The 11378-nt window shown below is 37.5% G+C and overlaps 1 protein-coding gene across 1 annotated transcript; it reads right to left on the bottom strand.

The window, feature by feature from the left end:
• Positions 1-318: 318 nt before the first annotated feature.
• On the bottom strand, positions 319-10741 carry rab21 (RAB21, member RAS oncogene family). The gene is made up of 7 exons (XM_041254240.1): positions 10385-10741; positions 3027-3086; positions 2531-2638; positions 1995-2058; positions 1672-1726; positions 1443-1531; positions 319-854 (listed from the first exon to the last, which is right to left on the bottom strand). Exons 1-7 carry the CDS (start codon positions 10526-10528, stop codon positions 709-711), a joined length of 666 nt encoding a protein of 221 aa, XP_041110174.1. The 5' UTR covers positions 10529-10741; the 3' UTR covers positions 319-708.
• Positions 10742-11378: the final 637 nt, after the last annotated feature.

Genomic DNA, 11378 nt, shown 5'->3' with positions numbered 1-11378 from the left:
TGTGTGCTTTCACCAACTGTTCTTTTCATTTTACAAGCATTAACAAGAATAATGTACACATTTCTACACCTGCAACTCTTTCCCCAAAGCTTGTAAAAGCAGATAAAATATTTAATATGTATTGTGCAATTATATATTGTAATTGCAATTGTATATACACACACACACCAAGTTAGTACACTGTGAAATACAGTATAACAAAGCATTGATAGTGACGAGCCAGTGCAAAAAAAAAATAGATTGTTGGATATCTACCAAATTAAAAATAATCATGATAATTTTTTGAAACTTTAGAAGTGACACAATTCACCACAACAATAAAAGGGTTTGAACATATACATTTCCAAAGAACATGTACATAAGTTAACATTAAATAATAAAGATCTGATTTAAAAGAAAAACATAACAAGCTCTTACATTTCTATACGCGCATTACCTGCGTCATTAAACAATAAAATTGATAAGGAGGGGCTGGCGCGGGGCAGAAGGCCATTTTTAATTGCTGTTGTTAACAGTAGCGTAACTGCATATTCATTGGTCACACTCCACTAGTTTAGCACTTTCAAAAGTCTCTTAAATGTTATAAATGGGATTACATGAAAATACTGTTAATTGTATTCTGTTGGGTGAATGAACATGTGACCTTGAACAGGGCAGTCTTCATGTAAATGGAAAGGGATGGGGAGGGGGTGTTGGGGCAAAGACTCTTTAGCCGGATGAACAGCAGCCTCCACCCGCAGCGGCAGCACTCTGGGGTTCATCGTCCACGATCTGTACCCCTCGTCGTGCTGCTCCTGATTGGCTGGAGCCATTACCTTTTGCTCGCTCATCTGCCTGTGCCGTTTCAATCATTCCTGTTGATTTAATTCATAAATAAATAAATAAATAAATAAATAATAAAATCTGGGAAAATTAAATATATGCAATGGATTTCCCCTTGCTTTCTTTTCAGTATGCCTCTCCAACAACCACATACATGCATTTTACAGGAACCTCCAAAACACTACAAAAATAACAGACACCCAGTGGATTTATATTCAGGCCTAATCGATTCTCCATTTCCTAATTTCAATATTCTTTTACTAGTTGGATAATAGGTCACATGTGTTACTGAAGCTGAATAAATCCTAATAACATTAATTTCTAATATGAAATTACAACATACATCAGTCAGTGGTAACTAAAGTACAAAAATAAACGCTGGGGTAAAGCTGGTTTTCAAGGACAAAGGGCCAACGATAAAAAGTTTACATGACTTCAGCAAGAGAGTCTGATTTCGGTTTCCTATTAAAAATAAATCAATCAATCAATTATGGTTTGTCAAAATTCCAGTAGTACAGCTATAAATAAAATCATCATCTGTCTGCTGATCTGTGCTACAACTACTAGACCAGTCCCCATCACTGAAAATGCTCAGAAACATACCTGAGGCATTAACTTACTTTTACAAAGGTCAAGAAAAAGTTCTTCAATTCCTTTGTTCAATTTGGCTGAAGTGTGATAGTGCTTTGCCCCAACTGATTCTGCATATCTGAATGGGAGGGGGGGGGGGGGGGGGGGGGAATAAATTATTTAAAAACAGTATCAAAAGCTATTAAAAAAAAACCCCACTGAATGAATATCTGATGCATTCCAAATAGTCTCAATGATGCATGTTTAGAATTCACCTACCCTTCTGCTTCTTGTACTGATACGTGTCTTTCTTTTTCCAGGTCTATTTTGTTACCTACAAAATAGAAAATAAAACAGTATAATGGCTTTCAACCAACCAAGATTGAAACTGCATTATGATGAGTTTCAAGTTGAACTGTCGCATGAAATTCTTATTTCCACACAGATATACACGAGATGTTTACACATCTCAGGAGGGCTTATGTTTTACTGATCTTTTTTCATATGTCCCTTATACCTTAAAGGGTTAAATCCACAAATGTAAAAAAAATCCACAACAAATGGTACTAGGAAGCATAAGGAAATGTCATTTTAAAACTTACCAACTATACATAAACATATTTCATTCCCCAACATTTTTCTTAATTCTTTAACCCAGTTTTTCACCTACAAGACAAAGACACAAAGACTCTGTTGGACAAAAGAAACTGCAATTTGAGCGATGCAATCTGTTACTTAATATTGGTCACTGACAGTTTGCTCTTGCTTTTAGGAAAACTATGAAGTGAAAAAGCAAGTCACTTTCCAAACTATTTATTAACTTTTTAGCTTTATTAACAGAACAGCCCATTATGCTATTATACTACGGTAGCATAGACTGCATGTATGTTCTGTAACACTGTCTCAATATGGACAACGAAATAAGTCACAAAAACAGTCTGTTGGTTAAAACAGCAGATCTTAACACACTGATTAGTATCTTCATCCTTACTTGAGCAGAATAAGACAAAGACACTTTAAACATAATATGGTTAAAACCAGGGACTGAAACTAAGAAATACTGGCTTTAAGCATTTGTTGTATTATCTAGGTTTTGCAAAAATGGTATAAAAGGTGTTACTATCGAGGCTAGCCGTACCTTCTGAAAGGAATCCTCATCTGTGACATCGTACACTAATATGGCTCCGTTGGAGTCTCTGTAATATATTGGGCCCAGGGCGTGGAACCTTTCTTGACCTGCTGTATCCTGTATCGATAAAGAGAAAAGAAACACTGTAGGTTACCAGCATCTAAGTGGAGTGGCATCATCTTCCTATAAGGAAAAGTGGTGTGGTGTAACAGGCACCATCTTCCACATTACTGGAGGTCATTAACAATTTACAAGATAAGACACCAGCAGCAACATGCAAACCTCATGGTCCAGGGCAGGGTGACGAACAGCCGTGGAGATGCCAGACAGTTAATTGAAATACATGCCAACATGCTCATGCCAAAAGAAAATAAGAATGCTCTAACTCATTGATATTACAGTACAAAAAACACACCCATATTGCAAGGATAACTCATTGATAACAGTACAAAAAACATACCCACATCGCAAGGTTAACTCTTTGATAACAGTACAAAAAACATACCCATATCGCAAGGTTAACTCTTTTCCCTCCGATGTTCAATTTCTTTGTTAAGAAGGATGCCTGAAAAAAAAAAAAAAAAAAAACAACAGCAAACATTAGACACACAATCCTTCTTCTGCTTGATTTCTGTTATTCTTGCATTATATTGCATGGTGAGCTCCAAAAAACAAAAAATGAGATCCCAAAACAACTGAGGCTTTAAGCCAGGGGTGGACAAAGCTGGCCCTTCGACTGCTGGTCTTTGTTCCAGCCCTGTTCTAAACTGTTTAATTGAACCAATTAAACCTCCATCCACACCCTGAAGTACGTTAATGACATCATTTTATCTGTTCAATTGGAGTGAAATGACTCTCCAGGACTGTGATTGGACACCCCTGCTTTAAACACTAGTGAAGTGCTCGCATGTCTGTTTTCCAGAGCGGTCATGTTTGGGTTAATGAATGTTAGCCAAAACAGTATCTTTAATTTTTTCTTAAACGTCAGTAGTTTGGCCTTTTTAAAATATGTACAGCAAATCCCTTAATTTCATCATTGCATGTGAAAAGATTTGAATAGATAACTTCTTAAATAAATTACCGTGCAGATCAAAACCAACATACAAGAAATGTAACACACAGTGTTTCAAACCGTACAGGGACCCTTTTAATCTAGAAAAGGCCTCCTATTTTGCATACTGTATGCTCCAGCATTGCCTCGGACATACCCAAGTATGCTCTACAACATACGAAAACACATCCATAACTCGCCCCTTCTCCTCCTCTTCCTTTACAGGGAAGAAAGTATGAGTGACCCACGAAGATAGAGAAGCGTAAAATAGTTTGTTTTGTATAAATATTAATTCCACTAATAAAATATATTTTCCATCTACTTTATTAATACTGCACGAAAGTGCAATAAATCAAGTCATTACCCAAAGCACATCATAAGACCGGGATCTTAGCATGTCAAATACTATCACATGTGAATTGCAAGGTTTTTGAATTACAGTGCTAGCCTTTTGGACAGCAGTATCATAACTCTAACCAACAAGATGCACAAGGTAATGAGATTCTGTGCCTGGTCCCGTCTTATTTCATTTATTAAACAAACAAGGGGTTCTTAGAAGTGGGGGGAATGAAATAACCACATGACAAGCAGAACACATAACGACCAGAGATAGAATAGTGCAGCAGAATTTTTATAAAAAGCAGCACATCTTCAAAATCTGAGGATTACAGTACAATAATACAGAATACAATAGATGTTAGTATTTATCAATTAGTAGGACTCATTTTCAAAAGCTACTAATAAACAAATAAATATACCTGAACTGCTAAACTATAAACATGAAGTCAAGCACAGTACTGACGTATTGTCATCCTGTGTTGGTTTAGCACAAGTGTGTTTGACCTTGGTTAATCTCACACACAACTGCCAGAAAAAAGAGCTTACCACTGCTGAAATTCAACCTTAAGATAGCTATGTATAAAGCTTGCAATGCCTAGGAAGGAACAGGCACTTTGACAGTTTTTCTAGGAAAAAGCTAAAGCAACGATTTTAAACTGAAACCCAAGCCGACCACTTTATGCTCATTACGATTTCCTCAAATAAAAATAAAAGCTACCTAGCCCTGTACATCATAAAAGGACTAATTCGATTTAACACACTTACTGGATGCCAAGACTGAGTTTAACGGTCTGTATCCTATGTATGCCGTGTCCCTCTAATGCAAAATCTACAGTTACATTAACACACAGACATTTAGCCATTCTGGAAGTGTTATGGACTCCAATTCACTTTGATGTTCACTTAAAAAGGATGAGGATACAGTATAGAGCAGGGGTCTCCAATGTAAAAACTACACAAATATAAAAATGAACTTGCTTTGTAATTTCATTTCAAGAAACACATGAAGCACAGTCAATCAGAATCATGGATGAAAACAAAATAAAGAGATCCTCCCCTCCAGGAGGAACGAAAGGAGGGGGTGGACTGAATCGGCCTTTCGGTGACTTGCTTTTTTAAAAAGCATGCGCTAAGATAGGAACTGCCGAATCACTCGATTACCTGTGCCTTTAAAAGGGCGTAGTCTAGAGGCGCACTCATTCTTTCTCGTCAGTGACAGTCAATGTTTCTTTCTAGCTGCTCGTCACAGACCTTTTGCTGCCAGTCAAACTGATGGACATCTTCCATCTCTGCCTGTCAACTAGCTCCTGAAAGCATCTCCGGAGGGTATTTACCAGTTAACGGAAACGCTGGTAGATCCAGGAGCATTGCACAGAACCAAGAGCCTGGACTACAATCTTAGTTAGAAGTGCTTTGTCTTAAAACAGAAAAACACCAATGGCCACAAGCTTGGGCGTAACCGAGTTCATACTGAAGTCTGCAGTCTGCAGCACTTTGAAATGTATTTTATAAGTGTCACATACAGCTGCAAGATCAAAGATTCGTTTCTAATTTATCACAAGAGAGGGCAGCAAGGTACACTTCCTAAAAAGATAAGACTTCAAAACCACAATATGATACCGTGATAACATGGGTAGAATTCGAAATAAACTATTTGTTGTTCAAAAACAAAACAGTGTGTACCTGGCAATTACTCCCATTTCAATAATATACTTAATTGAAGGTAGTTCTGAAACCAAGCACTGTGCACAGGGCTTGTGCGAGTTTCAAACCATGGGGCCTGTATGTTTTGGGGTTTTTTGGGCGGTGTTAAAATTTAAGTAATCAGTAACCCAAATACTGCCACTCAGGCTAGCTATTTCCTAGAACGAATGCATATAATATTGTAACTTTTCTTTAGTGGAAAAAGTAACTTACAGTATACAGTAGACACATCACCGTGCAGCAAACTACTGTTTTCTGTCTGGCAAGTACTGTACTGTCTGCTTACTGTATCTGAAACAAACACACACTGAAAATGTGAAAATATCAAAGACAAGTTTTAAGAAACCATTGGGAAAACCTTTGCCAGCACCAAGCAAATAGGCACAACTGTAAAATCGGTTGGGGTCATGGTTGCCACAATTGTTTCTATTAAGTTGGCTTGTGTTTTTGATGCAAGTTCGATCCACTTTCATTGTGCCTGAAAAACACAAGCCAAGGAGAAGGACATGTTTACTTTCGTATGGTGATTGATTTCTCTTACTGTATGACAGGTACTGGCTTTTCTTTATTACATTTCATTCAAGTGTTGGGAAGTACAAATTAAAAGTGAAATGATGCTTTTGCCGATTTACTTTTGCTGCGCCAATACCCTGAAAACGTGTAAACTATCCTTGCTGTATAGAGTCTCTGAATTATGGAACATTTTGTTATGTCACATAAGGTAATTTAGCAAAAAAATAAAAAGCAGCTTAATAAGATTTGCGTTCTCATTTGTGAAGAGAACACTATGAATTTGGATTGGACTGGTTTCCTCTGGATTTGCACCTCCCGCCTCTGTGACGTTGCTTCAGCCAATTTATCACGTGATCCAAATATGTTTATTTGCATTTTATATGTCCTAATCCAAACAAACAGAGTATTTTCCAAAACAAAAAGGAGAAAATGCCCACTGTGTGCTCTGAGAAACACCAGCTGAGAGTACAGCCAACCTGACATTCCCACTTTTCTCCAAGCCATTTGTATGCTGTAGCTGTATTTTATTTTTAAAACTACAAATAGTGTCTCTTATTGTATGTCTGCTATCCCTGCAATATATCGGTCGACGCAATCACAATGATGTCTAGGCTCGTATTCACACACATTATGCTGTACCCACGGTCACTAAATAAAAAGAGCTCTGATAAAAACCAGAGACCTCTTCACCAGTCTTCTGCAGTGCAGTCAGTCAGTCAAACTGTAGCTTCGGTCCTGTGTATTCATCATGACCATTTACAAACTGTAAAACTAATAAAACTAAACCCTGAGACATCATTCACAAGTTATTTACTAAATGACTTGAGATTAATTGTATTGTATTGCATTGCTCACTTCTTGCAGGGGAGGGGAGAGGGTAGTACGAATGTAAAAAGAAAGGCACAATAGCAGGCAATATTTATCTTTTACTTTTTTTTTTTTTTTTTTTTTTTTAAATGGAAGTACATGCATCCTTCATGTCCTTCTAGGATAACTAACTTTCAGCCTGGAGATGAGTATTGCACAAGCATGCTTTCAACAAAAAAGCAACTACACTTCCTTCCCTTTCAGGTTTCAAACTACAGCCGAGCCGAGGCATCCTTCCAAAAACGAAAGGAAAATAAGAAACCTGTCAGCATGAGCAGAATCTTCTGAGGCTGCAGAGGAATATTACTGGGCTATTTCCAAACTGCACCCACGTTATCCAATTACTGTGGAATGCCAAGAGAAGAAAGTTTTATTATCGGTGTGCAAATCACTTAGTGAGGTTTTCTGCCATTCATTTACTTGGAATGTCATGTTCTATTTAATGTTAAAAAGCCTAGTTACCTGTCAGGAAAAGGCAGCAATGTACTGTACAGTGTGGAGTATTTGGTTAGATATGTACTTAGCCACAAATGTCCTTGTACAAAGCATGTATTTTTTACAACAACAATGTACGTTATACACACTTCACTAGCTCTGCCTAATGTACATTATATGGGAAACTGCTTCCTCATAATGATCAACTGTTGGCTGTAATCAAGTCAGACTTTTTGTTGCTACTGTAATAAAATGATCGATATGTATAAAATAGTAAAGGCTAATAACTGTTCTGTACCATGATTGCTACTGTAACCTGCAGTTTGATCCAGTTTTGGGGTAAGACGCTTATTAACCTTAAATCTATAATTGCTGCAGGACTACCCTTTCCTCATGGGAGCAAAAATCAATGAATACATTGATAGTCTTTTAACGTCTACCAATCTGGTGCACACTTAGCTATTGATCCCTAACCTACAGTATATATAAAAAAAAAATCAAATGATCCTAAACCTTATCTAAAAGCAGACCTCCTACTTAGAGATACTTTATTTATGTCATGCTTACTACTGAAACTACTCCAGCAAAGACTACGCCTACAAGCTGATTGTGTGGAAGTGTATTAGGGGTGCACAGGCTTCAGGGCACCTATGGGTGAAGCAGCCTACTATGCTTTCCCAACTCACTGCCCTGTATTCAGCCCCGATGACTCTTTTTAGAAGTATTTTCTGCAGGGGTAGTTGTAAGCATAGAAAACAATGATCTAAGCTGAAGCAATACCGAATCAGATTCAGAACATACAGAATAGGACATTAAAAAGATGAAATGTCAGGACAAAATAGGTGATATAAATCCACACTGTTTTAGGGGGATATTTCTATTACTCCCTCCCATGAATTACTCCCATTAGCTACAGCAGCAGTCACTGTGGGCTCCCTCTCACAATTATGCAGAACAAAGGGCCTACAGCCCCTATATTACAACTACAGGCTCTACAAAAGCAGGATTTGCCTCCACGAGGTGTTTGTGCAATCAACGAAAGTGTTAAGCAATAACTGTGAGTTTACCAATTCACTCAAAACAAATTAAGGGATACATCTTAACTGCTTACTGTAACAGAGGTTTTTTGTGCAATTAAAACCCAATGCATTTTGTTAATCATGCCAATGTTTTGCATCTAAATAGCCAGGCAAAAGCATTGGGCCCTGTTCACACAACTCCCTCATTTACTGTCTGAAGTTAAAACAAAGCCTAGCCTACTTTAAAGTTGGCGTGTTTTGTGGATAAAGGCCTACATCATGATGATTCTAAATTGTAAGTTTGTGGTGAAGCGCTACAGGTAGATCTATCAACACTGACTACAATAATAATAATAATAATAATAATAATAATAATAATAATAATGGGCATGAGGCGTGTATGCTCTTTGGCAAGGCTTGCTCAGGAATGGGTTTTTACATTGGAAACACAGAAAACCACTTGCAATTTTTAGGACCCTGTTTTGAAGCAAGTGCAAAAACACATCGTCACATTTCCTGAAAGGAATAAAACAATTATGCATTTGATTCAAATAGGAATTCAGGACAGTACCCGAGTTTTATCCATAAACACTACACACTCACATACAGAAGTACTAAAATAAACTGAATATATTCAACGTTGTCTTGCTGAAACATTTGCCATTACATGTATTGTAATAAAGTATTTCTGAATTACTGAGATCCACAAAAAAAAAAAAAGAAAAAACAGCAACAGGACAAAAAAAAAAAAAAAAAAAACCATCAACTTAGCGCAGCCCTCAGGCTGTCTGTCTCCTGCCATGGGCCAGTGAGTATTAAACAGTCTACAGCTTCTTAATGCAAACAAATGGACTTTAGCTAGAAAAGGCAGCTAGTGTGCAGTTTGTACAGGTTTAAGGGTGGCAGCCGCCACACGTATCAGACTGAGTTTCTAACAGCTGCAGCAGTGATCTCCATACAGTATTGCAGGCACACAATGACTGCCAGACCTTCCTCGCCAATGCCTACAGAGCTTTCTCATTAAGCTCTCTGTGTGGTAGGTCCATTTTAAGGCAACTGCCATTCACACTGAGAGGTGGAGCAGCGTGAATTACTGGATGCCCTTTACAGGTACAGGCAATTTAAGAGACAGGGTACAGGCAATTTTCTAGATCTGAATACTTAATAATAATATTATTAAATTATTATTATTATTATTATTATTATTATTATTATTATTATTTAAATAAATACAAACAATAACAATAAACAGTGACATGATGCTATTAATAAAGAGCAAACCTGAACCAGCCATAGTTTCCTTTGTGATGTAAAAATGTGCCTCAAATACTAAGAGAGAGTCCTCCACATTAAATTACTGTAGCCTTACTTTCTTCTACAATTTGTGTAACATAAATTATACTCCAAGTAACAAGTCACTCTGAGCTTTTTTGGCAACAAAATGGTTAATGATGTACCGATAAGATGTTTACTCCATGGACACACACAAAATAATATAATATGGGTAAAGGCCCTTACTCGATCAACTATTTATTTTACTATTCGTAATTCGCAGACGACACTGGAAAATATCCACGATACTAAATAACAACGCATACTCTAGAGACTACATAGTTGGGAAATGGCACCGTTATTTCGCATGCATTTTTATATTTGAGTACCATCTAGTGTAGTGAAATAAAACGCGTTGTGGTGTAATGTAGGAGTGTGGCTTCCAGTATACACGCTTGATCAATACAAAAAGTCGTACTCTCCTGCTTGCTTTCTTCTTCCACAGTCCTATTCGCCACCTGATCAATCCAGGTGTATTTCGAGGCCCAACCTGGGCGGTTCCAATGTCAGAAGCAGCAGGCTACCGCTATTGCCAGATTCATCAGATAAACAACGCAGTGAGTTAACCCCTTCCAGTCCGGCATACACAAAAGCCACACAAACCTGCAACGTTGTGATGTGTTTGTCGTTGAATTTGTTCTCGCAGTACCGCAGCACCAATGATGTCTTCCCCACACAGCCTTCTCCTAACAAAACCACCTTAAAAGAATACGTTTTATTACCGCCCCCTGTTCCACCAGCCGCCATCGCGAAGTCCTTGCTTTTAAAAAAAAAAAAAAAAAAAAAAAAAAAGGTAATTCAGCAAAATTCCAATTGGCGTGTCACATCCGACATTGAAATCTAAAACTGGAAACGAAGAGACGATAGTTCCAGTCCCAGCGTGAAACACGGCCGGTGTCAATAAGCTAGGCTCAATCAGACACACACCCCCTCTCTCACACTCTCTCTCTCTCCAGTTTAATGGCGTCTCTTTCCTCTTACGTCACACTGAGGCTCATATGATGAACCGGGCCGAGGCAGAAAAAAGGTGCAAGTTCAAATTAGAGAACGCAGTGTAGTTGTGTGTGGGAGTGGGAAGTAAATAAAGAAACAAACAAACAAGCAAACAAACAAATGCATTATGAAAGAGCTGAAAAAGGTTGGGAATGAGCAATATTTTAATAGCAAGCCAAGTATAAAATTGCATGCAAAGATATCACAGTATAGATTAATATATGTGATATGGAATATTTTAGTCAAAATTATAAATTGTAGCAAGATACAGTAATAGCTGACATTAAAAAACAACAAGTTTTGTAGCATATTACACATAAAATTCACAATACATATCTGTCAAGATGCATACCTATTACTGATTCACTTACTTTGCTGTAAGTCATATTGTCAGATTGCAGCTTGACCATTGGACATATATTGACAGATAGCACAGGAAGTGATTAGGTACCAGGGAACAGCAGCATTATTGTAATTTAATATACAGCTGTATTCCGAATGCCTGCATATTCTGAATTAAATTCTAAAAATGAAAGCAAAGAAGCAAAAGATAAAGGAGCATAAAGAGTAAGAAATGTGATTTTAAAAATCTTTCTTCTCACTC

This window comes from Polyodon spathula, chromosome 7 (genome assembly GCF_017654505.1).
Source record: "Polyodon spathula isolate WHYD16114869_AA chromosome 7, ASM1765450v1, whole genome shotgun sequence".
In the NCBI taxonomy this organism is placed as follows: domain Eukaryota; kingdom Metazoa; phylum Chordata; class Actinopteri; order Acipenseriformes; family Polyodontidae; genus Polyodon; species Polyodon spathula.
This window is presented reverse-complemented; position numbering and strand designations above follow the sequence as displayed.

Coding starts and splice junctions, on each gene's coding strand:
- rab21 (XM_041254240.1), bottom strand. CDS start 10,528: ATGGCGGCTGGTGGAACAGGGGGCGGTAATAAAACGTATTCTTTTAAG. Junction 2,059..2,530: donor ATGAGGATTCCTTTCAGAAG/GTACGGCTAGCC, acceptor TTTGTCTTGTAG/GTGAAAAACTGGGTTAAAGA. Junction 1,727..1,994: donor AATATGTTTATGTATAGTTG/GTAAGTTTTAAA, acceptor TCTATTTTGTAG/GTAACAAAATAGACCTGGAA.